At 38.3% G+C, this 24,184-nt stretch overlaps 1 protein-coding gene and 2 long non-coding RNA genes across 4 annotated transcripts; all 3 read left to right on the top strand.

Annotated features, from left to right (window-relative positions):
• Nucleotides 1–12,436: 12,436 nt before the first annotated feature.
• On the top strand, nucleotides 12,437–13,689 carry LOC133780659 (uncharacterized). The gene is made up of 3 exons (XR_009869488.1): nucleotides 12,437–12,654; nucleotides 12,785–12,881; nucleotides 13,395–13,689. It is a non-coding gene; the product is annotated as an uncharacterized LOC133780659 (long non-coding RNA).
• A 5,052-nt stretch (nucleotides 13,690–18,741) lies between these two features.
• Nucleotides 18,742–19,671, top strand: LOC133779578 (bifunctional 3-dehydroquinate dehydratase/shikimate dehydrogenase, chloroplastic-like). The gene is made up of 3 exons (XM_062219526.1): nucleotides 18,742–18,821; nucleotides 19,345–19,563; nucleotides 19,645–19,671. The coding sequence occupies exons 1-3, from the start codon at nucleotides 18,756–18,758 to the stop codon at nucleotides 19,669–19,671; spliced, it is 312 nt and encodes a 103-aa protein (XP_062075510.1). The 5' UTR covers nucleotides 18,742–18,755.
• A 432-nt stretch (nucleotides 19,672–20,103) lies between these two features.
• Nucleotides 20,104–21,498, top strand: LOC133780658 (uncharacterized). Of its 2 annotated transcripts, XR_009869486.1 has the most exons (4): nucleotides 20,104–20,311; nucleotides 20,557–20,620; nucleotides 20,770–20,880; nucleotides 21,252–21,498. It is a non-coding gene; the product is annotated as an uncharacterized LOC133780658 (long non-coding RNA). The 2 variants fall into 2 exon arrangements; XR_009869487.1 differs by lacking the exon at nucleotides 20,104–20,311 and having other exon boundaries at nucleotides 20,531–20,620.
• The last annotated feature ends 2,686 nt before the right edge of the window (nucleotides 21,499–24,184 follow it).

Below are 24,184 nucleotides of genomic sequence, written 5' to 3'. Positions count from 1 at the left end.
GGCATCACTTTGTAGCAATAAAGCCCCTTGTCTGTTATAAACGAAGTGTGCTCCTCATCAGCCGGGTTCATGGGTATTTGATTGTACCCTGAATATGCATCCATGAAGCTGAGTAGCTCGTGTCCCGCCGTGGCGTCTACTAACTAATCTATCCTAGGAAGCGGGAAGCTGTCCTTAGGGAAGGCTTTATTGAGGTTAGAAAAATCCACGCAAGTCCTCCACTTTCCATTGGGCTTTGGGACTAAAACTGGGTTGGATACCCATACTGGGTAGAATGCTTCTCGGATTAACCCATTTGCCTTCAACTTGTCAACCTCTTCTTTTAGGGTAGCGTATCCATCTGGGTCTAGCACTCTCATTTTCTGCCTCACATGTCTTGCTTTTGGGTCAATTTTTAAGTGATGGCACATGATTGATCGGTCTATCCCCACCATGTCCTCGTGACTCTAGGAGAATACATCGAGGTTGACTTTCAGAAATTCTACCAGCTCTTCCTTCACGATACCCGGAAGGTTTCTTCCTACCTTCAACTTCGTCAACGACTCATTCGTGACTATGAATTATTCCAAATCCTCTACTGCCTCGACCCTGGGTTCCTCTACGACTCGTGGGTCCAATTCGTGTGGGTTTCTGCTTCCATGCACCATCATTTCCATAGGCACTGACAGCTTTATGGCCGTACGGAGGGATATGTTATAACATTCCCTTGCTTCCTTTTGCTCTCCTTTCATGCTTGCTATTGCCCCAGGAGTCGGGAATTTTATGGCTAAGTGGTAGACTGAAGTTATCGCCTTCAATTCTCTTAGGGACAGTCTCCTTAATACCGCATTGAAGGCTGAGGCGCAATCTACCACGACAAAGTTTGCCATTATGGTGGTTTGTCTGGGTTGTTCCCCCAATGTGAAGGCCAAATCAATTGTGCCTATGGGCTGTATTGAATCTCCTGTAAGTCCATACAGAGAGGTATTGCAGGGCTTTAGGTGCTTGATGTTCAGTCCCATCTTCTCTAAAGTTGGGCGATACAGGATGTCTACAGAGCATCCATTATCCACCAAGACCCGATGCACCCTAATGTTAGCAAGCTGGACAGTCAACACCAAGGGATCATTATGAGGGAAATGCACACCCCGTGCGTCTTCTTCGGTGAAGGTGAACGAGTCATTCTCCCCCTTAAAACTCTTCGGGGGCACTGCTCCAAACTTAAGATGCATGGTGGTGGACTTCGCCTGGCTTCCCTGGCATATTTGTCTCACCCCTTCCTTGATTCGCCTCCGAACCCTAGCCCTCTGAAGATGGTCCTAACTTCTCCTTGCACATCTGGGGCTACCGCTCGTGCCCGTGGTGAGGATGCTCCTTCTTCTGACCTTTAGTTTTCTTTACGGATGTATCTGCCCAAATGTCCCTTGCGTATAAGCTCTTTGATTTCTATTTTCAAATGAGTGCATTGTACGGTGGTGTGACCAATATCTTTATGATATTGACAACATTTACTGGGGTCTCTTTTTTATCGGTCTTTTTTCATTGGCGAGGGCCTCCTGAAAGGAACCTGATTTTCATTCGTGATGAAGATATGTTCCCTAGCATGTGTGAGGTCAGTATAAAAGGTGTAAGGGGCATGTTTGCGCTCATCAATGCGTTGGGGCTTCCGAGGTCAATCATCTCTTGACCCTTCGTAGACCCTCTTCTTCTTTGAGCTGCTTTGGCCTTCCCGGATTGAGGGTTTTGGAGGGGACCTGTCTCTCCCGGCCTTAAGGCTCTTGTGACCATCCTCAACATGAAAATATTTCTGTGCCCGTTCGAAGAAATCTTCCAAGTCAGTGACCTCCCTCTTAAGCATGTTATCCCACAGCTTACTACCCGGATGTACTCCGACCGTCCATTTTTAATTCCCCATGGGTCAAGCTTCCTACTTTGGCTGCCTCCATATTGAACCTGTGCATATAGCTCTTTAGACTCTCATTTTCTCCTTGCTTCACGTTAGCGAGGTTGGTGCCTGGCATTGTGAAATCACGCACGGTGTGATGTTGTTGGAGAAATTCATCAGAAAATTGTTGCCAAGACCTGATGGACCCTGCTACTAAAACCCCTTAATTTCATCAGGATGTTAAATGCATCCATATGGTATTTGGCATCCATATTTCCTTCATAAAGGGTCATGTGAAGCTCCTTGAAGTTGGCCGGGAGCCGGATGGCTTGGATTTCCTTAGTGAAGGGCGATTCGTAATCCAACTCGTTGTCAACGGCTTGCCCTCTAGATGTGGTGATTATTTGGCTCTGGAGGCTCCTCATTTCTGTGTCTAGGTCTTGTCTCCTTTTGTTCAAGGAGTCTCTCAAGGTGGACGGGTTAGCCTTTCCCTTTCCTTTATCTTCCCGGGGGGAGGGGGGGGGGGCATAGGAGGTGTAGTCCTTTTGTCCATCCTTTTCTTATTGAGCTCTTGCCTTAAGTCCGAGGGTATTTTCCTTGAAGTGACTTCGACTTCGTTACGAGGGTCGGCGTTGTTCTTCTGCTCTGGCCTCTGAGACTGTTTTGGTGGTCCAGGACGTTCACACTGCTTCATCCGGGGGGTATTACTGGTGGAGAGTTGAGTCCTCCCATCATCCACTGGGACTGTGGTTTTTGCCCCCTCTTGGCCTCTCTCTTTTCACTTAGGAAGAGATATGCTTTATTTCCCCTGTAGGAGGCCATTCAACACCTCTTGCATATTCTCTAAGGTGGTTTCTAGCCTTTGGTTCTTCCGGTGTAATTCTCGTATCTCCTCTTCATAAAATCGAGACCTAGAGCTCGAGCTTATGGAATGGACTCGGGGATTCTTGTCAGGCCTGTGCGTCGATGGGCTCAGATCCTACCGGCTGGAGTTCGGCACCTGTGGCAGCTTTGGGGGTGGTAACTCTTCGGCATCTCTCGCAGGAGCAGCCACTGATCTCGGACGGTTCTCATCAGGTGGGACTGCCGGGGACGAAGCCTCCCTTTCATCCTCAGGAACCCCGGGCTCCTTTGGTGCATTCACATTTTCGGGTGGCGGAGGATTCTTCATGGAGGCCTTTAGCTGATCTCCATCGGGGTGGACCTCAACCTCCCATGGTTCTCTCAACTGGTTAGAACGTCTCGACATCTTTTCTACCGGAATCAATGGAAGAACAGTGGCTTGGAACTTATCCTTCCCACAGACGGCGCCAAGCTGTTGACGGCGGAAACTCCTCAACGAGATATAGATGGAAAACTCAAAGAATTAATCAAAACTTAATGAATGCAAAAGAACTTATAGAAATTTGGGGGAAAATTGTAAGTGAAAAGTATAAGAAAAACTCGTATATGGCTCTCAGAATAGTCTCATATTACAAGAATTTTTCCACCCCCTAGATGGAGAGGAGAAGATCCATTTATAGTGGGCCTCAAATGGCTCCTAATACATCGTGCTCTCAAGGGACAAGATTGTACGTATGTACATTGTCAGGGTCGTGGCACAAGTCATAGTGGAGCAGAAGGTTGTGGTGTCAGCTTCAGTACATGGTCAGAGTCTGTGGGAGCACCTCCACTTTAGTACTTGAATGTGCCTCCACTACTTGCTTAGTACGAGTGTCAGAGATTGGCTGGTGATGACCACAACAAGTACCTCACTCGTACGACCACTACTTGTTTGGCGTGTATATTAGGATCACACATCCGGGGTCTTAAGGGTCGTACCCCGTACATGCTTCGTACTTGTATCATCTCTTTGAGTTATACTTAGGTTTTTACCTTTATATACTAAAGTCTTTATGGGTCCTCTTAGGAGACACGCTCTCAAGGAGCACGACGCGAGGGCGTCTCTCGTGGGTGCAGCGTGCGAGACCGTGGGCTGCGCGCGAGTGCGTCTCTCGTGGCGAGACTGTGGGCCTCTTGCGAGGTGATGTGCGCGATAGGGTCGCGAGGGGCGTCTCGCATGGGTGTAGCGCGCGAGACCGTGGGCTGCGGACGAGGGCGTCTCGCGTGGCGAGACCGTGTATGCCTCACGATGTGGTGCGCGCAACAGGGTCGCGAGAGGCATCTCGCATGGGTGCAGCGTGCGAGACCGTGGACTGATGGCGCACGTGGACGTCTCACGTGGCGAGACCGTGTGCGCCTCGCGAGGTGGTGTGCGCGACAGGGTCTTGAGGGTCGTCTCGCATGGGTGCAGTGTAACGTCCTACATTTTTGGGTACCTTTATACGACTCGGGTCGGGATTTTTCCCCCGGGTTAAGAATATTATTTTAAATAATATTATATTTTGTTTGTAAGTATCCCATGAGTTATTGCTAGCCAAAATATGAATTTTGTGATTTTAAAAGTCAAGATAAGACTTTCGGTCCTGGACCGACACAAAAACCCTGATCGGGTAAAAATCTCGGAAAATAAAATGAAAAATTATGGCAATTACATTTTGGGCATAAAATACATTCATAAAAGTTAAAGTTTGGTAAAAAATAATAAACCTGAAAGAAAATGGAAATTTTAAGGCATTTTGTGGTAAATGCCTAATTTTGCCGAAATTGGGAATTTTATTCCATGAATGGACCTTAGGTTAAATTTTATTATGTGATTAATTAAATTAAATGTGAGAGACATTTAAATTAATTAATTAATGTTAAGTTTGGTGATTAAAACTTAATAAGAGTGAAAAAGGTGTCAAAAGCCAATTTGGACTTTTCTTCTTATGAAACATTTATTAACCTTTATAAAAAAAAAAAATGAAATGATCATATATATAGCAAGGGTTGGCCGGCCAAGTGATGTTTTGAAACCCCATTTATTAACTAATTTAGTTTAAATCCCATTTATTTAAAGGTTTGAGATATTGTCAAGTGGGCAAGTGGGAGTAAAACACTTGAGTGTTTTTAGGGTAAATTAGATAGTATAGACTCTTCCAGCCCTCCCCAACCGACCACACCACTCTCTCTCATTCACTCATCTGATTTTTGAAGACCTCTCAAAGTGTTCTCTCCATTATTCAACCTCAAGAACACCAAGGAAACTTGGAGGCTAAGTCTTGGTCTAGGAAGTATTTTTCCCTAAGGTAAAGTTCACTAATCTAGGCTTTTGTAAAGTTTTAAGCATAGAGTTTCAAATAGCTAATTAACTATGTTGTTGGGGGAACTTGGTTAGGGTTTTTGAAAGGTTTTGGAGGAGTCAAAGCTTATAGGAAGGTCCAAACCTTAAGCAAGAACACCAAAGAGGTAAAAAGTTTACTTTTGATGATTTTGTTGTAGGGTTTTTAGTTTTAAGCATTATTTTGTATATCTAATGCTTAAAGTTTCTTGTTGGTGATGTAATAAGGTTATGGTAGTTGTTTAATAATTTTTATGATGCATGTGTATTGATTTTTGAAAATGGGAACCAAAACCCCCAAGGGTTTTGTAGGATACCCTAAAACAAAACATGTTTTGAGCTGTGACTTCCAAGGGGTCAAGCAGCCACTGTATATTGGTTTTGTAAAATTAAATGGTACTGTGATGTTGTTGAGATTGAGTACATAAAATTGAGCTTTTGAAACACTAAAAAATGTTTAGAAATGAGTAAGTTATGCTATTTCAAAGTTTAGGTAAAAAACTGTTTTTTCGTATTCTTATTTTCGGAACCAAGTTTGGACAGCCACTGTATAGGGAAAATGAACCCAGTTTTTTATAAAATTTTGTGGACATATTTCTGGCATAACCTATTAGTCCACTGTAAAATTTGGTAAGAAAATATTAAACAGTTTGAAAGTTATTAACTGTCAAAGTTTGGAAAAAATAAGGACTTGAAAATAAGGTCATTTTTACCTCATTGTTGGAAAATGATTTCACCAATCAAAAATGCTCATTTTGACCTAAGATTTTACAAAGACCTAAATGGCATAACAAAAATGGAATTGGGAAATTTTGGTAACAATTGGGTAAGTAAATTTCAAGTTATGAACTAACGAAGTATGTAGTTAAAAATGTGAAAAATAGGTTTTTCACACTTAGTGTAAAAAATGAGATTTTGGAATATAAGGTAAAAAGTAAAATTTTGTTTATTTCAAGATATAAAATGGTAAGTCTTGAAATCATATTTTCACAAAAATTACCCCTTTGAGTTTAAATGAATTATTTTTATTAAAGAGGTTTTATTCTTTTTAAAAATAAGAGATTTAATTTATTAATAGTTAATAAATTAAAAGAGGGTTTAAAACCTTATATTTTGAGAAAATAATTAAATGAATTATTTTTCTAGTAAGTAAAATTGATTAATTGATTTTGGAAAGTTAATTAGACAAGATGAGAAATTTATAACGGTTTTCCTAATTAAGACAAATTAGGCAATTTTCTTAAAACGGTTTTTAGATATTAAAACCTTAAGAAAAATAAAAGGAAAATTTAAAGAGTTTATTTTCTTTAAAAATAATTAAGGAATTTATTTGTATTTTCTGGATATAATGCCGGCTAAAATCTTACATATTTTAACCGACTAGTCGAAAGTGCAAGTTAATAGCGATACCTTGAAAGAATAAGATTTTTAGCAGGTTGTGGGGAAATACCATTGTGATACCCGAGCCTAGGTATCGAGACCTTAGGATAGGTCTCCCCGAGACTTAGGGTTTAGTCTCGAATATTTTGTATGACTTTCCTTAATTGGTTTAAAACCAAATAAGGATTATAAATCCTTACAAATGACTTTTATTAAAATGACCAAACTGCCCAAAATAATAATAATGAATTATGAGTGCCATAATTAATCCGAGTATACTGTATGGATAACTATAGTATTGGCTAAGCGTAACTGGACTGAACGTTGGAGGGTGAAAACCTGCTAAGCGCTAAGGACTCCAGGTAAGTCAACTTATATTGTATGGCTGCAACATGAAATGATTATTGTCTTGTATGTTAGTATAGGGATACATGCATATATATAGGCTGTCATAGAAAGTTGCTTAGAGACGTTAGTCTAGTGAGTGCTGATTTAGAAAATATGAACGGTAGAAGTCCGTCATATCCTAGACGGTTAATCCCCGTCACACTGCTTGATTTTATTTATGTCCGGTTCATTACCGCGACGGGTGGCCATGAGATGAGGATAAGCTGGTTAAACCTAGAGGCGCCAAGATAAATGGGACCTAGGGGCCCTCATGGTTACTTAATCATTGGACGGTTAGAATCCGAGCAAGTGCTCTGATAAGTTATTCCCGGATAGCAGCCGTGAATATTGGCCATTCAGTGAGAGTGCCTAGAGATACTAGGGGTTGCCAAGATAGAGTGAGGCTGAACACCCTAGGGGCAACTGCTCACCAGCACCACTGATTAACATAGATGTCTCAGTAAAACCGTGTAAATTGGATTACACTCTTGGATAAGTAGCGATGCCCTAGGTAACACGATAGTTACCCTTGATGAGAATATTTATTGGCTAGATCTTAGTGTGGAGACTCGGTTCTCTTTTACAGATTAGCAATTATGTTGGAGGGCGCGTTACGCTTGAATTTTTGGAAATTGTCGAGCGTTGGTCTCGAATTATATGGTGATATAATATATCTGCTTGCTCTGGGATTTTCTGAGTGCAGGGATATAATTGTTGATAAGATATAGTTGTGATATAATATATCTGCTTGTTCTGGGATTTTTCTTAGTGTAGGATTTTATCTAGTTATGAATTAATTTATCCTTGGTTATCAGGCATGACCATAAGTTTTCCAGGACGCTTTAGCGTTCTTGAAATTGATTGTGTAGGGTCCGGATGGGTCCGGATCCCTATTTCTCTACCTGCTTTGTTTGAAAGTTAATCTTACTAAGCGTTTTCGCTTACCTAGTTGTTTCATGTTATAGGTAAGGGCAAGGGCAGGGTAGAGTAGTGAGCGCTGGAGTCTTCCTTGCAAATGTACATGTGGACCGACCTTTTGGGAAGCCTTTTTATTTTTGGAAATGTTGTGTAATTTTCCTAAACTAGGCTCGCTCTAATCTTTATAAAACATGTTTGTAACTAAATGTTAAGTATGGCCATACGACTTTTTAAAAAGTTTTTTTTATACGGGTTTTTGAGACATTTTGTTAAATGAAAACATTTATATTTCCACATTATCGAGTCTTGAAAATCTGGGTTGTTACATGCAGCATGCGAGATCGAGGGCTGATGGCATGTGTGGGCATCTTGCGTAGCGAGATCGTGTGTGCCTCATGAGGTGGTGCGCACGATAGGGTCACGAGGGGCGTCTCGCATGGGTGCAGTGCGCAAGACCGTGGGATGATTGCACGAGGCGCCTGGATGCGCGGCTGGTGGCGCGAGGCGCCTAGGTGCGTGGAACCTAGGCACGGGTCTGTAGGATCTTCAATGAGGCGGGCGAGGCGAGGTGTGCCTGGGCCTTGCGTGGGGCGAGATGGGTCAGTCTCACGAAGGCCTTGCGTGAGGCATGGGTTTTTCAGGATCATGTCCAATTTGTGGTGTTCACAGGTACGAAAGTGGAAAGCCAACTCAGCAAAACATGTGCCGAATTAGAAATCACGTGCTACTGGGCTTTCAATGTTATAACATGAAAATAATGTTTAAACATGAAGTTCAAAGCATGAAAAACATTTACACTTACAAATCCCCCTTTGGCATGCATATGAACAATGAACCCGTGATTTATAATTTAGCATACACAACAGATAGAGATAATAAAAAACAGACTAGAACAATAACAACTAAGTATTTTAATTAAAGTGCTAAATCAAAAGTAACAAGAAATAAGTCCACCTGCTCAAAATACATCAAGATATCAACAAAAAATAGTCAAAGACAGCATGACAAAATATTAGTTCTAGAAACTAAAAATAAGGGACAAAGTTAGATAACAAAAGATAATCTAGAAGTACTCCCCCTTAGTGTTCAGAGGGCATACCAATGGAGATACCCAACTACTTGTTGGAAGAAGTCTTCTTCTGCTTATAGCCCTTCTTGGCACCTAGAGGCACAGTGAACTTCTGAGTTGTTGGGACAGAAACTGGTGCAGTAGAGGAAGGACCTATGGCAGCAGCAGAAGGCTCAGGCTGAGAAGAGGGTGGGTCAATCGGAAGGTCTACGAGCATAAACTCCGTAGAAGCTGAGCTAGGGAAAGGCTCCCCTTGAGGTGGGGGTGCTTCCTCAAAAGAGTCATCAACAATGGTTGGAGGCACGGAGATAGGAGGCAGATCGAGATGTTGAAGGATAGTCGCTTGAAACGCGTAAAACTAAAATGCATGAAACTCATCACTAAATGTATGAACCTATTCAAACAACTGATATTATTAGGAGGATTTTTTTACACCCAAGGAAAAGGCAGCCATAGGATCTTTGACAGAAGGACCCTTCTTGGGAGCTTTGGACCAAGTGGATGCCAAGTTGATGGCCTTGAGATTAATGCGATTGTCCAAACTCTTGGACGGAATGGCCGAGAAGAGATGAGCCAACCTCTGAATCAAACAAGGCAAGGGAAAAATGCGAGAGACCCCTGGCCAAAAAGTTGCATCCAAAATCACTTGAAACAAACTGTGAGGTAGGCTGATTGACTTGCGAGAGCCCAGTGCATAGAGGCAGCATGCCAAGTCAGCCCGAACTGTGGATTTGTAAGATGTTGGCTACCAATTGTAGATGGAAATGATATGTAGAATATGATACATCAAAGTGAGGTCTACGGGAAGAATTTCATTTGAGGAGGGCCAAGTTGATGAGGATTTCCCAGTAAGTGTGCATGCAACCTCAGCCATATCTGGATTAAACTTCACAGAATAATTAGGCCCAACAATCAATGGCATATGAAAACACTCGGCAATAATTTATGGAGAAAAGGGAATCCAATTGTCACGCAAGTAGACCTTACCAAAATTCTCATGTGAAGGATCAACCACATCAATAGACAGATTAGAATAAAACTCATGCACCAAGGACTGACAAGGAACATGAAGAGCAGTAACAGACTCTTTCCAACCATGAATCACAATTAACTCATTTATACCGAGATGACTAAACTCCTTATAATCCAGTATTCTTTCAGGCAACAGTTTTCTCAAAGAAATACAAGCAGTAAACTTGTCCTTGCATGAGCTGTAGAGAAAAAGGGTACCTCGAGAAGAAGACAAGGCAGGGGCCTTGTCCTTGGCAAACCAAGAGGTGGTGGGTGCAGGTGGGGGCACCACCTTTGGTTTCTTGGTGGGACGAGCCGAAGGAGGAAATTTTGGAGTTGGCTCGTAGTCATCGATGGAAACAGAGGTCAATTTATGCTTGCGGACCACTGCCTTGACATTGAATTTGGGAGCAGAGGAGGTTGTGGCATAGGGAGCAAGGAATTTGGTGCGAGTTTGAGAGGCAACCCCACGGGTTGAAGAAGGGGCACGAGGTAGGGAGGATGGAGGCGGTGGTGGGGGAGGAGAGGGTTCTCGAGTGCGTGGAAGGTCTAGAGTGGGTTCACGAGGGAGAGTGGGAGGAGGCAAAGAGGGTTCTTGGAATGGTGGGGGCAGAGGTGGAGTGGGTTATCATGGAGGGTCAGGGGTTGGGTCGCGAGATGGAGGAGTGGTTTTGATGAGTAAAGGAGGTGGAGGGCTTTCGAGAGGAGGCTCGGTGGAAGAGGTTTGAGACGGAGGGTTCTCGGGGGATGCTATTGGCGAAGAGTCTGCAGGAGGGAGAGGGGGCAGAAGTATGATGGCAGAGGGCATAAAGGTGGTTTGCATTGGGAATCGGCATCGGAGAAGAAGGTAGAGGAAACGAGTGAGAGCGAGAGTATGAGTGTGAGAGGGAAAACAAAAAAATGAGAAAGAAAAAAAAGAACGAAAAATATTTAGACATAGTGCATTTATTTTGTTTTTTTTAAGTTGAACCCGTGAGAATAGAACAAGAGTAAGGACATTAAAGCTAAAATAAATAACATGAAAATAAAAAAAATATGGAATAAGATAAGCAGCAAACCAATAGACACAAAGAAAAATGGGATACTTCCTACACATTGTTGAAACATACATATGGCATGTTGTAACATAGACCTGACTGATGCAAAATTGAGGCCTAACAAGGCACAAGACAAAACTCATTAAGGCAAAAGCAAAGAAGGTCAATCTCCATATGTGTGTGAAATGTACTCATGGGCTATCTGCTATTGAAGAACCAGGCAAACTCTCCCTCAAAATGAAATTTTTTGTTTTTTTGTTGAAATTTGTTTGTTTGTTTTTTTTGTATAAATCCCCTTAGCAATTACCAATTAGAGTGCTAAGTACATAGGTAGCCGTCTATAAGGACACACAGTCCTAAGTGAATGAGAAAATTACACGAAGCAAAGTGATCAAATGGTAGCTTTCACACTAAAAAATAAAGTCACTTTAATAGGGGAGACAAATTGATGCAATTACCAAGAATGAGAGTTCATGTATCAAGTAAGACTATAAGAGAGCAACAGCAAGCCTACACCACTTCAAGACATATGACTGTAAGAAGGAAGTTGAAGAAAGACTCACATATTCAAATAGTCAAGTTAGAAGATGAAATCTCAAACGATATTGCTTATTTTGAATGTCACATGTTATGACTCAAACATACAAAATCCTATTGAATTTCTCAAGTAAACAAAAGTTTGTGAACTCAAAGCCTTAGTAAACAAATCAGCAAGTTGACTTTCAGATGCAACATGAGATATTGTAGTGGTTTTAGACTTAACTAACTGACAAAGAAAGTGGTGGTGGGTGTCGATGTGTTTGGTGAGAGGGTGTTGTAAATGATTTTTAGAGAGAATGATGGCACTGGTATTGTCGCAATAAATGGTCAAAGTGTCAAGGCATAGGCCATAATCATGCAACATTTGCTTCATCCAAAGGAGTTGAGTGCAACAACTTCCGGTGATAATGTATTCAGCTTCAGCGGTGCAATGAAACCAAGTTGTTCCCCACATAGAAGCATCCAACTAAAGTACTTTTCTTGCCATTAAGGTTACCTTCCCAATCCGAGTCACTAAAACCAACCAAAGAAAGATTAGTGTCACATGAGTGCTAAAGACCAAAGTTAGTGGTACCAGCCAAATATTTAAGAATTCTTTTCAAGTAGTAAGATACAGTTCAGTGGGGGCAGATTGATATCTAGCACAGACCCCAACACTAAAACAAATATTAGGATGACTAGCAGTAATAAAAGTAAGATGCCTATCATACTTTTATACCGTGTTGCATCAAATTTTTACCTATCTCGTCTCTGATCAGTTTGGCAGTGGTGCCCATAGGTGTGTGAGCATGATTTGCATGTTCTAAGCCAAACTTTTTTAGCATATTTTTGGCATATTTTGATTGAGTCAAGAAAATTCCATTATCAAGTTTTTTAATTTGTAAGCCAACACTACAACAATTTTGAGTAAATATTACGTTAAGATATAGCACCTTTTTTAAAGTGTTATTAATGATTTAGCTCTAAAATATTTGGGGAGAAATATTTAGCGCCAAGTGAATTAATGGTGCCTTTACTTTTCATTTTTTTTATTATTTTACACAACACTCTCATTCTGAATATGGGTTCTCTCTAAACGCCTAAATCCCTTCATTCTCACCATTCATTTCATCGATTCTCTCTAGCCTCCACGAGAGAGTGCTCAAACCACACGGCGTCGTTCTCCTCCACCGGCGGTCAGATTGGTCTACTCCAACATCACGAAGTCGCTCTCCACCCCATCGGCTCGACTTAGCAAACATCAAAGGTACTCTTTCTTGTCCTGACCTCACTCTGGTAATGGTTCCTACTCTTCAGTAAATGAGAGAGAGCCCTAAGCCGCTGCCCTCTCCTCCTCTCACTCCTATCCGTTATTCTTCATTTTCTTGGAAGAATAGGTGACGGCGCCTGGCGGAGGCAGAGGCAAAGGCGAGGTCACGGGTTCGACGATGCGTGGGTCTTCTTCTCCTCAGCACACGACGGAGGCGAGATCTGGTATGTTTCCTCTCGACTTATTTTTGTTGTTGATGGTTGGTTCATGGTAGTCGAAGCCTTAGAATGGGGTATTTTAATTACTGTGTGTTTAATAATCTTATAGGTTTTCTTCATAGTATATGTTTTGTCTTTCATTTTAGTTATTATATGTGGATTTTTGAATATGAGTATGAGTTTAATGAAGTTTGAATCTGGGTGTTGTTCTTCTTTCCTAGTCACTCATTCCATTGTCATCTTTCTGGCCTCCCTCCCCCGTTCCAAAACCTCACCATTCATCTCTCAATATTGCTCCATCAATTTTGATTTCTGCAATTTTTTGTCTCATGTGTATATATAACTATAATATTGTGATTATTTGTGGGAATTTTGGTTTAAATTAGGGATTGAATATACTGTACTATGTTTGAAGCAAGAAAGAAATTTTGTGATGATTTTTTGTTCTTAATCTGATTGTGGTAATAATTTTTGTTTTCAAGTTCTCTCCCTCTTAATGTAATCTGTCATGATTTTTAGGCTACACTTTCCTAATTGCAAATGCTGCAAGGGTGAGAGCCTTCTTTGGATGCCCAGTTGATGAACGCAAGGACTTTCTGCTGCAGATGATGTATAGTCCTCAGGACTGTTGAGGTACTTTGTAAAATTGCAGATAAGTGAGTTTAGGCTTCAAAAGTGATGTTAATTTAACATACCATAGTTGCAGCAAGAATAAAAAATAATAATAATTCAGTGTAACAAACATTTATAGTTTTTTCAGATGACTGTGTTCGGTTGTTTTGATTATCAAGTTAATAGATAGAATCATTTTCTAGTTGATGGCTGATGATACTTTAAACTCTTGTTCATTCTGAAACATGAATCTGGGCTGTTTTTTTTTAATATTAATATAGATAAATGTGCCTTGACAAGGCTTTCTTTTAGAACATAAATACGCATGACTTGAGTCATATGGTAGATAATAGATATGCATATACATATTCACAAACAGTCCACAGCACAAACAAGCAAATTATATATGAGCCAGAGCCTCTGAATCTGGATTGGTTCCATTCTCCTGAAGCTTCTGAATCTGGTAACTGACAGATTGTTCCTTCCACATGTCTTTGTCCAGATAAGTCTCGTAAAAGGTAACTTCACCATTTGTTTTTGCAGTCAAAGCAGCACTGCTCCTAGTTCCATAACGACCCTGCAGATAAGACAAAATCCCATGTTATGAACACTGACTTTTTTTATGGAACACTAACTTTAATGCATGTAAATGCAACTTTTAAACATAGACTGAATGAGTGAGTCAATACTCACCAGTGGGGTGTCAACTTCAACTTTTAAACATATATGTTTACTCTATCTTTATTTGCCAAAAGTGATGCAGTGAGGTGTAAAGTTGTTTATTGTAATCTCATCTTGAAAATTAAATTGGCAGGTAGTTTATTAAGTGTTTGTATCGTTTGTTTCCATTTCATAAGATTCCATCCATAAATGTATATAAGTTATATTTTTGAGTATTGGACAGTCCATAATTTTTTCTATAACTTGCTTTGTTTCTGGGTGTTTCATTCATTTGCCTTGAAACTGTTTTATTAATTTTACTACAAGAAATTTTTTGGGTGATATTTCTACTAAAGACCATAAGAATGCCCAATCGTAGTGTGAATAGAATTGAAATGTCCTTGAAGTAACCATAAGTATGGCATGATTTAGATTTTCAATTCTTTTTATCTTAATAGCTCAACCCTTTTGACACTTGCCTGCCTCCTTTATTGAGCGAATTTTCAATTACTTCAAGTGACTATTATGGTTCTAGCCCAAGAACTTGATTTCTCTAATGTGTTTTCTGTTTGAATCTTGTAGTTGATCCCTATGGCTTCAATCTTATAGCCTTGTCTCTTCATTGAAGTTATTTCTATCTTTGCTTACTTTCAAAGAAGTAGAAATAAAGACACCAACTGTGCGAGTTTCTTCTTTCCTTTCCTTTTCTTTCTTTTAATTTATTATTATTATTATTTTATTTATTAAAATAATTTTTATATGGATTTTCCATTATTTATGTGGATTAATGATATAGTTGGTGACCTCCTTACGTTTTAGCCAACCTGTGAAATCTTGAGTGATACCAAGTAATTAACTGGAATTTGATTGACTCTTGAAGTAATATACGTGAAACCTTGAGTCAACCTGTTCAATGAAACTTACATTGTCAAAGAGCATTTGTGATATTGACCCTTCTTTTTAAGACATAAAAATTGATTCTTTCTATTTGTGCAACAAAGTTTTGATGCCTGATTAAAACTTACTGTACTGATCTTTGAAATAAGAACAGTATAAACTCTTTACTGTACTGATCTTTGATTTAGGATTAAAATATTTTTTTTGATTTGATTTCCATCTTTACTGTACTGATCTTTACTGTACTGATCTTTGATTTAGGATTAAAAAAGTTGCATTTTTGTTATACCAATTTGCTTTTACTGTGTTTTATATACAAGTATGAACAACAGCCCAAAAAATCTGTCTCTTCTGGGTCTGAATGTAGGAGGTGTTCTATGCATTTTCTTTTCTACTTGGCTATTATTAGTATTCATTGAAAGGCTTAGATGGGGATAAAATTGGTCTCAAGAGTCAAGACAGTCCATGGTGGTAAAGCAACTGTATATGAACCTATCATTTTTAATATCTATGTTAGTTCTCTGTTTCTCCCTTTTATGGAATTATTGTTTGTTTGGGATTGATCAAGCAAATATTACAACTTGATGATGTAAAATATATTTTGTATTGGGTTTATGAAAGCTGATAGTTTCATAGCTTTTGATAATGTAGCTTTGGTTAGTTTCATAGCCTTTTATTTTGTATTTGATTACCCTCTGATAAAAGATAAGTTTATTTATTTAAATTACAGTTTTGGTTTCGTTTGGTGCTTGTAGTTAATTCTTAAAATAAATTAGCTATTAATGGTTCTGTTTTGAGTCTGAATTATGTGAGAGATAATAATATTGATGTTGTTTTCTCTGTTCTTTTGACATTTTTTTATTATCAATTTTATTATGTAAATTGGTGAACAAATATAATTGATTCTCTTGAACAATCAAAAATGTATTTATAATCTATTTGTGTGTATTTATGTTATTAGTTATGTTCTGTTAGGGTTCATCTATGTTTTGCTATATTTTTATGTCAAATTTTTCTCTGTTTTTGACAGAATTTTACAAGATGGTCAGTGAGGCAGATGAAACTGATCTAAATATACACGTATTGGCTGTCATGCTACCACATTATGATGGCTTGAGCTTGTAAAGAATGCTGCTTAACAGTTCATCAGGTTATACTTTTGTTATTATTAGAGATTGTAAAGAAATAAGAGTTTGTTTATAGCATTGGATTTGACATGTATCTTAGGATTTTAGTTGTTTTAGTTAGTAAACCTCGCACGTATTCTTTCAATGTGTAAATATATGTAGGGAGGGATTCATTTGGTGCGGTTTGCATACATATTCAATTATATTGAATTTGATCAGCCAGATCTTACATTAACCTTACTGAAAGTTTTATAATTGGTGGCCTTGAGTAGTGTTGGTTTCTTTAACTTTTATTGTGCTTGAATGCATTTTTAATTGAAATCAGAAGTAATTAACTAGCCATTGATTCTCATGGTATACTAAAGTAGCATCTTTCTGGTTATAATGTAATGTTATGATCTGAGTCTTTTGTAGTTTTATGGAGAATACTATCATTTATTATTCATTTATAGAATGCTTTTCACAATAAATTTATTGATGTGGAAGAAATTGCTTGCTTTTGGGTGCATAATATAAATTACAAATGACATAGACACTTAGCTATGCTTATTTCTTTCTGTTTTGCAGGTGCACCAGTGTCTGTGAGGTTTGATGGTGGCAGGGCTTGGAAAGGCGAGGTGTTATTTCACTTTGCAGGTGTACGCTGGTTTGTTCTTTACTATTTGGATATTCTGTTTTGATCTAAGGTTTGGCTATTTGATATTGATCAATATATTACAGAGATCACGTTCAATGCTTCTACACTTCGGGTTTTATTTCACTTTTATAAGTGATGATGCATTTCTCTCTCTCTTCAGGGTGTGATTGAGTGCCCTGTTCCTGACAAAGACATTAGAAGATTTGATGCAAATTTACGGTTGTTTCCTCCTTTTATTGATAACGATCTGTGCCCATTAACCATTAAAAACACAATTCTTCAGTCATGTTACTTGCGGAATACCGAATGGGCATGTGGAGTAGCTGTTTATACAGGCAAGTTTGTTTATTCTAGTTGTCAAGGCCATATTTTAATGCATACCTCTTTGTTCATGCATGCACATATTTGTTTTGTTTTGAAGCAATAAGAAAAGGGAAGTTCTCATAAATGGTAAATGACCTTATGCAGTATATGAAAAAAATTATGAATAAAGTATGAAAATTTGTACTTTAATCATGACATATGCTGGTGAAGTCGACAACTTTTATATTAATTATCAACATCAATATGCCAAGGGAAATATCTTAGTACCTCCCAAACTTGCTATTGTATCTTAAGAAATAATAATTGATAAAACTTGTATTTCTGATTAATGGGAATAGCACAAATTTAAGTGTGTCATGCTTCTTCTTCTTCTTCTTCTTCGTCTTCTTCTTCTCTCTCTCTTTCTCTATCTATATATCTATCTATATATATATATATGTCTCTCTTTAAAGGCTGTCATGTGGTTGATGGCTTTAGTGCCTACAAATTTTGTACCTTCTCTGCAATCTGACCAATTTCAGTTATGGAAGTTTCCAGAGGATTGATGCACCCAGCTGTATTTTCTTTCCTTTTGGATTTTGGATTATGGATTTTGTGTCTATTTTTATATTTTTCTTTCCTTTTTTGTGATGCAAACCAAGTGTGTGTGAAAATGCCTCAATGGACTAAGATTGTGAAATTTAGTGAATGATTCTTCTATAGGCTAATGTAGTTGTTGCTTATTGTTCTCTAGGCCTTTTTTTTATTTCAGTTTTAAATTTGGAAGTATATATTATGGAATGACCTAAATAGTTGATTCTTTGAAGATGAATTTTTTAGATAATATTTTTAAACATTTTATTCCTAAAGATGATATGAATCTTAATTTTTATTTTGTTGCTCCTTAATGATAAATTGAGGCACCTAGCCATTATGAAGGAAAGTATATAGAATAATTTATTGGAGTATCTCCAAATGCAGCTCACGGATAGGGCTATGGACGAGGTTGGAGGGCTTGGGCTTGCAGAGGGTCATGGATGGCTCGGTCTCACGGAGAGGTGATGGGTCAAAACTTGAAAAACTTGAAAAGTAGGAAACCTCGCTGAACCCATTATTTTCATGTTGCTGGTATGTTCTATAAATTTCTGGCTGTCTTTTTCCTGTGATGTCTAAATAAACACAAGTGTGAAAAGTACAAAGTATATTTGATTAAATATTTGCACTCTAGTCATGTTGACTGTTATATACGAAATGGGGAGTCTTATGCAGGATTAAATCAATACTTAGAGTTCTCAACTGTAACTTTAATGAAATTTATTTGGAAAAAAAAAAAGATGAATGTTTTAGCTGCTGGTATGTTCATTTTTTGCTAGCTAAAAAAATAATATTATATCAGCTTAAAATGCAAACAGACTGTTAGATTAAGGACTAATATATATATATATATCAAAATTAAAAAAAAAAGGACAAAACCTTGAACCTTAGAATGATCAGCAAATTTTATAAATTCTATTTGGGTTTTCTTAGCAAGAAACTTTATTCTATGATCTCCTTGCATTACCTTTGATAGAGTCTCACCATTGTTTAATGTTATACTTTTTTAGACCAACATGGGAAGGTGGCCAGTACAATGGCGATGAAAAAATGCGACAGGATGCACTTCGATTGGCCATGGAATACGGGGCTGATTACATTGATGTTGAGCTCCAGGTTACTTCTTTTATGAAATCTACAACTTTAAACTGATTCTCATGTTGCATATTTTTCCTGTAAAAATGATCACATCATAGAAATATTTTCATTGGTGACTTAAAAAAAATACACGCACACACATATGTTTATATAGATCCATATTGGTATCCATTTCTTCCTTCATGGATTTTATAATGCTCCCTGATGGTTGAAGGAACTGTCCAAGAATCCTTTACCTGATTTTTATGCGAGTCTTTGTGTCATTCACTTGTCAGTTACAAGTTTTAACTGTAGGTATAACATAATTTTTTGTTTCATATCTAAACAATACCCACAGTAGTAGGATTTACGGAAGCTTAGTTATCAAAAACAGACCAAAAAAAGTGGAGTATATTATTTTAATGTCTCTGAATACATACGGCTCATAGCAAGTGTTGTATTCACAAGATGTTTGGAAGTTATTTTGTGTACAGTTTTTATTAACCCGATTTCAACCACTATGGTACCATGATTGATTTTTGCCTGCTACCTCTGTGTGAAGGTTGCTCATGAATTCATTCAATCCATAGCTGGAAAGAAGCCTGAAAATTTTAAGATTGTTGTTTCTTCTCATAATTATCAAAATACCCCATCTATGGAGGATCTTGGTAATCTTGTTGCAAAAATACAAGCAACTGGAGCTGACATAGTGAAGTTTGGAACATCTGCCTTAGATATAACTGATGCGGCACGTGTTTTCCAGATAACTGTGCATTCTCAGGTATCCCAAATTCAAGCTTCTCTCTAGTTTCTTGTTTCTGTAAATCCAGAAACATTAGTCAATATTGTGTGTTTATGACAGATGCTACGACTTTATAGCAATTTATGACTGCATTTTAATCATAAGTTACAGTTCCTCTGTACACTAGATGTGTGTATGACTAGTGCAAGAAGCATATATTCCAAATTAATACCTGTTAGCAGTTCTATACAAGTTATGAGTGGACATCGAGCCTGTTTTCTTCTTATTGAGGAATATCTTTATCCAATCAAGTTATTTGGTGGCTGGAACGTTAGCTAGTATGGTAATTTGGTTAGAAAACATAGCTTCCCTCAATCAATTGACCTTAGTTTATGTCTAAAAGTTTTGGATAGGAGTATATAATTTTAAAGTTTCCTCTCTTTTCCCATTTCTAGGAAATTTTCTGTTTAGTATTAATGCTGGCTTTTGTACCTCTTATTTTCATCTTCTTTATATGATGTGAACACATTAATTTACTAACTGGAAATTCAAGTTCCAATAATAGCACTGGTTATGAGCTTCTACATTTATACAATTTCAGACAGATAGGGCCCGACACAAAAGTGTTTGGTGTTATTGGAAAGCCAGTTGGCCAAAGCAAATCACCAATTTTGTATAATGAGGCCTTCAAGTCAGTTGGTTTTAATGGAGTTTATCTGCATTTGTTGGTAGATGACATTGCAAATTTTCTCCAAACTTACTTGTCTGCAGATTTTGCGGGATTCAGGTTCAGTTTTTTTCTTTTTAATATTAAAGTATTTTGTTAACAAAACTTGTTCTAACTCTCGTTAAACAAAGCCCATACTTCTGAAATTTTCGTATGACCACTGATAAGCATTGATATTATAAATATGTATATTTATATATAACTTGTGTTGTATGGGAGAGATGTATTTGAAAAAAAAAATTTGTGTAGTTGGAAGTGAAATTTTGATGGCATGCTTGTATTAAAATTAATTCTGTCAAATACAGTGTCACCATTCCTCACAAGGAAGCTGCACTCACGTGCTGTGATGAGGTTGATCCAGTTGCCAAGGTAATTGGAAAATCATTCATGTTATGTGTTGTCTGACCGTATAATTTGTAGTATGACTGAATTTCTAATCTTTTATTGTTCAGTGTATTCTATTTTTATTTTCAAGATTTTCTCATATGTGAATGGTTTATCTCTTGATACCATACAAGTCAATAGGAGCTGTTAATTGCATTATAAGGAGACAAAGTGATGGGAAGTTATTGGGATTCAATCCTTCTCCTCGACCGGGCGAAAAGGGATGATGATCGGTGCCGATCCAAGTAAGCAAACACAATCTCATCATTTGTTCATGAAAAATTATGTCCCTTAAAAATTGCAAAGGTAAACCTTCCAAATTTAGTTTTTCAAATAGATCCCGAAGTTGAGGTAATTCATTAGTTAAAACTTACCTTACGAGTGCTACTAGTTTATTTGCTTGTATGGGAGATAGCACTTTAATGATCACTTTGACAATTTACAAATAGATCCTTAAAAAGTGATCATGTTAGTGGTTTCTAGTCCAACAGGTGTAGACAATTTACAAACCGATGCCAGTGTAGAGAAAAATAAATAAGTAGACGAAATGAATAATGGTTTGCGCGTTTTCATACAGATAAAGGCATAAAATCTTGACATGTGATTGTTATTGTAGGTATGGAAAATACTGGAAATCGTACTGCGAGAAGGTTCGGTACAGGGTCATCCCCGGAATTTACTGAGAAAATGTTGCACAAGTGTTTGTTCTATGTTGAGAATGGCATGTATATTCAGCCTTTCCAAATTAAATGATGGCAGGCTGGTATCATGTTGTTGTTATTGTTGTTTTTGTAATGGTCAACTTTATGGATGTTGTATTTCTCTCATCTTCAATGACCAAAAACTTTTCTTGTTTAGGAAAATTACTATAAAGTTTTGTTTCTATTTTTCATTTTTGAAGTAAAAATTGTTCAAGATTATAAAACTTTATTATGTTATGCTTTCAAACTTAAGTTAGAACTAAGATCTCATGAAGTAGACACATTTATGGTTTGAATTAGTTATTGTTTAATGTAATACTTATGGTTTATCAATCTATTGAGAATTACATTTTATGATTAATTTTGAATTTTTTTATCAAAATACAATAATGAAAATCTTTTAATTAAAAAAAAACCATATAAGTATACTTATCAAAATAAAATTTAAATTTTTATTACTATATGTTATGATTTAAAAGCATATTATAAGCGTAAAAAATCGTTATGGTTTATATAATATAACAAACTAAAAATGTTATCAAAATAATCAAATGTAACAGTTGAAAAGTGTTATGAAAAAAATACAAGATTAAACTTCAAATTTATAATAAAAAACTCTATCTAAATGTTATTATTTGAATATTATAGCACCTAAAAATGTGTTATTGAATAGTTTAAGATAACACCGAACATAACATTCAAAAAATGTTATAGAAAAGACTGGACTTTTAATAACATGGGCTACGTTAGCATTTTCAGAAGTGCTATCAATAGTCCCAGATAGCACTTTTTAAGTGTTATGAATACTGTTTTTTCTTGTAGTGCAAGAAAGTAGCTTAGTTCACGAACCATGCTCATTTCAAATTCCTTAGTCATTAATTGAAGAAAGGAGTGGGTGTGTGCATCACAAGTGGACCCAAATACTATGCCATCAACATAAACTTGAGCACTGTTGACGATAAGAACTCGTCAAATAAGTTAGATCAAGAACTTTATGAGTTGTAAAAGAAGTGAACTTAAATTGACTAAACTTCAAGCAAACTTCCTTATAATTTCAAGAACACAAAATGTAAATGCTAGAATTCTAAAGTGAAAAATAGAGAGAATGTAGAATATCTGTTATCATGAGAAATCACTGGTTAAAAAATTCTCCCAATCCCCCCCCCCCTTTCTCAGGTGAAGGGAGGCCATATTTATAGTAGAGCACTATTGGCTCACTGTACATGGTGGTCCCTGGGGACACGACCTTGCATATGCAACCTAGAAATGGTAGTGGTGTTAGGATCATGGTGGTCGGTTCTAGTACATGCCAAGGGTCTGCGAGAGCACCTCAATTTTAGTACCTGGTGGTACCTCCACCCTCCATTTAGTACTAATGTCAGAGGCTGGTTGGGAAGGAACACGTCATGTAACATGTGCGTACAACCACCACTTGTCTAGCATGGAGTTAGGGTCAGACATCTGGGGTTTTCAAGACCATACCCCCGTACATATTTCGTACCTAGGGTGGACAAGGTTCACTATATTTCTGTGCATTCCGCACATGTACGTGCTCTTCCAGTCATGTGTGGGTTTTTGTCCTCACAATGTATCCTATTCTCTTAACTTTAAAGTGTTGAAGTCATTTTGGGTTGTCATGGAAGATATGGCCTCAAGGGGCATGGAAGGCAAGAGCCTCATGAGACCCTTGGCGTGGGACAAAACTTGTGGCATGAGGCCAAGCCTCACGAGGCGACTGTGTGTGAGCGAGACCCTTGCGTGCGAGATGGAGTTGTGGTGCAAGGCCATGCCTCGCGAGGCACTTGTGCGAGACGAATATGTGTGGGCGAGACCCTTGTGCGTGAGACAGAGTTATGGCCTGAGGCCATGCCTTACGAGGTGCTTGCATGAGATGACTGCGTGTGGGCGAGACCCTTGCATGTTAGACGGAGCTGTGGTGCGAGGCCATGCCTCACAAGGCACTTGTGCGAGACTAATGCATGTGGGCGAGACCCTTGCTGCGAGACAGAGCTGTGGCTCTCGGCCATGCCTTGCGAGGCCTTGGCGCAAAGTGGGCCATTACTAGCAAGACATCTGCCCCTTTGGGATCCTCAGTGCGAGATACGTCGTTAGCTCTGAGGGGTGATCCTACCTGAACTTGGGCATGAAGCGAGGCTCTATAAGAGAGGCACGTGCCTTTCAAGGCCTTTGGCGCAGAGTGCAAGGCTGGTCTTGGCTATTTATATTATGAGCCTTTATTTTGAGGGTCACGAGGCGGGGCCCTGTGCAACTAAAATTCTGGTATCCACAAGCACAAACAATACCAGGATTCAGAGGTTTAATAAACAAGGTTGGTCAGCATTACCTTTAGTATAGCCATTGTAATGCTCTGGATAGCTAAGACCATTACACTGTGTATTTTAAATAGTGCAGGACTTTCTAATCAAGTTGTTTGGACATAAATGTGTTACTAAGGTCAATTAATGGATTAGGGTTAAAAGATTTTGATCATAAAGTAGTTGTTTTTCATTAAAAAGTAAGGGTTTGTACACGGGATCCTCAAAAAGGTGTTTACAAGGCAATTACAACCCTCAAAATAATTACACAGAAGCCAGTCTAAGTGGAAAAATACAATTTGCTTCTAGTCCTTGTCAATCCCTCGGTCGTGACGGTCAAGCAGTTACTGATGTACACACCGCCCCTAAAACTCTCCAACTCATAGCTGGTCCAGCTTTCCCTTTCCCTTACTGGCACCACATAGCACCTGTGAGCCAAGGCTCAGCAAGTAAACTTAATTCGACAAGCACAAATAAGCAGAAGTACATGTACAGTTAACTTAGATCAATAAATTCAATCAACAACAGGATAT

This window comes from Humulus lupulus, chromosome 5 (genome assembly GCF_963169125.1).
Source record: "Humulus lupulus chromosome 5, drHumLupu1.1, whole genome shotgun sequence".
NCBI lineage: Eukaryota > Viridiplantae > Streptophyta > Magnoliopsida > Rosales > Cannabaceae > Humulus > Humulus lupulus.
The sequence above is the reverse complement of the archived record's forward strand: the minus strand, read 5'-3'. Positions and strand labels throughout refer to the sequence as shown.

Bases quoted from the DNA above. Each gene is read 5' to 3' on its own strand.
- LOC133779578 (XM_062219526.1), top strand. From the start codon at position 18,756: ATGCGACAGGATGCACTTCGATTGGCCATGGAATACGGGGCTGATTAC. The intron at 18,822-19,344 runs GTTACTTCTTTT...CTCTGTGTGAAG, and splicing joins ACATTGATGTTGAGCTCCAG to GTTGCTCATGAATTCATTCA. The intron at 19,564-19,644 runs GTATCCCAAATT...TGTTTATGACAG, and splicing joins AGATAACTGTGCATTCTCAG to ATGCTACGACTTTATAGCAA.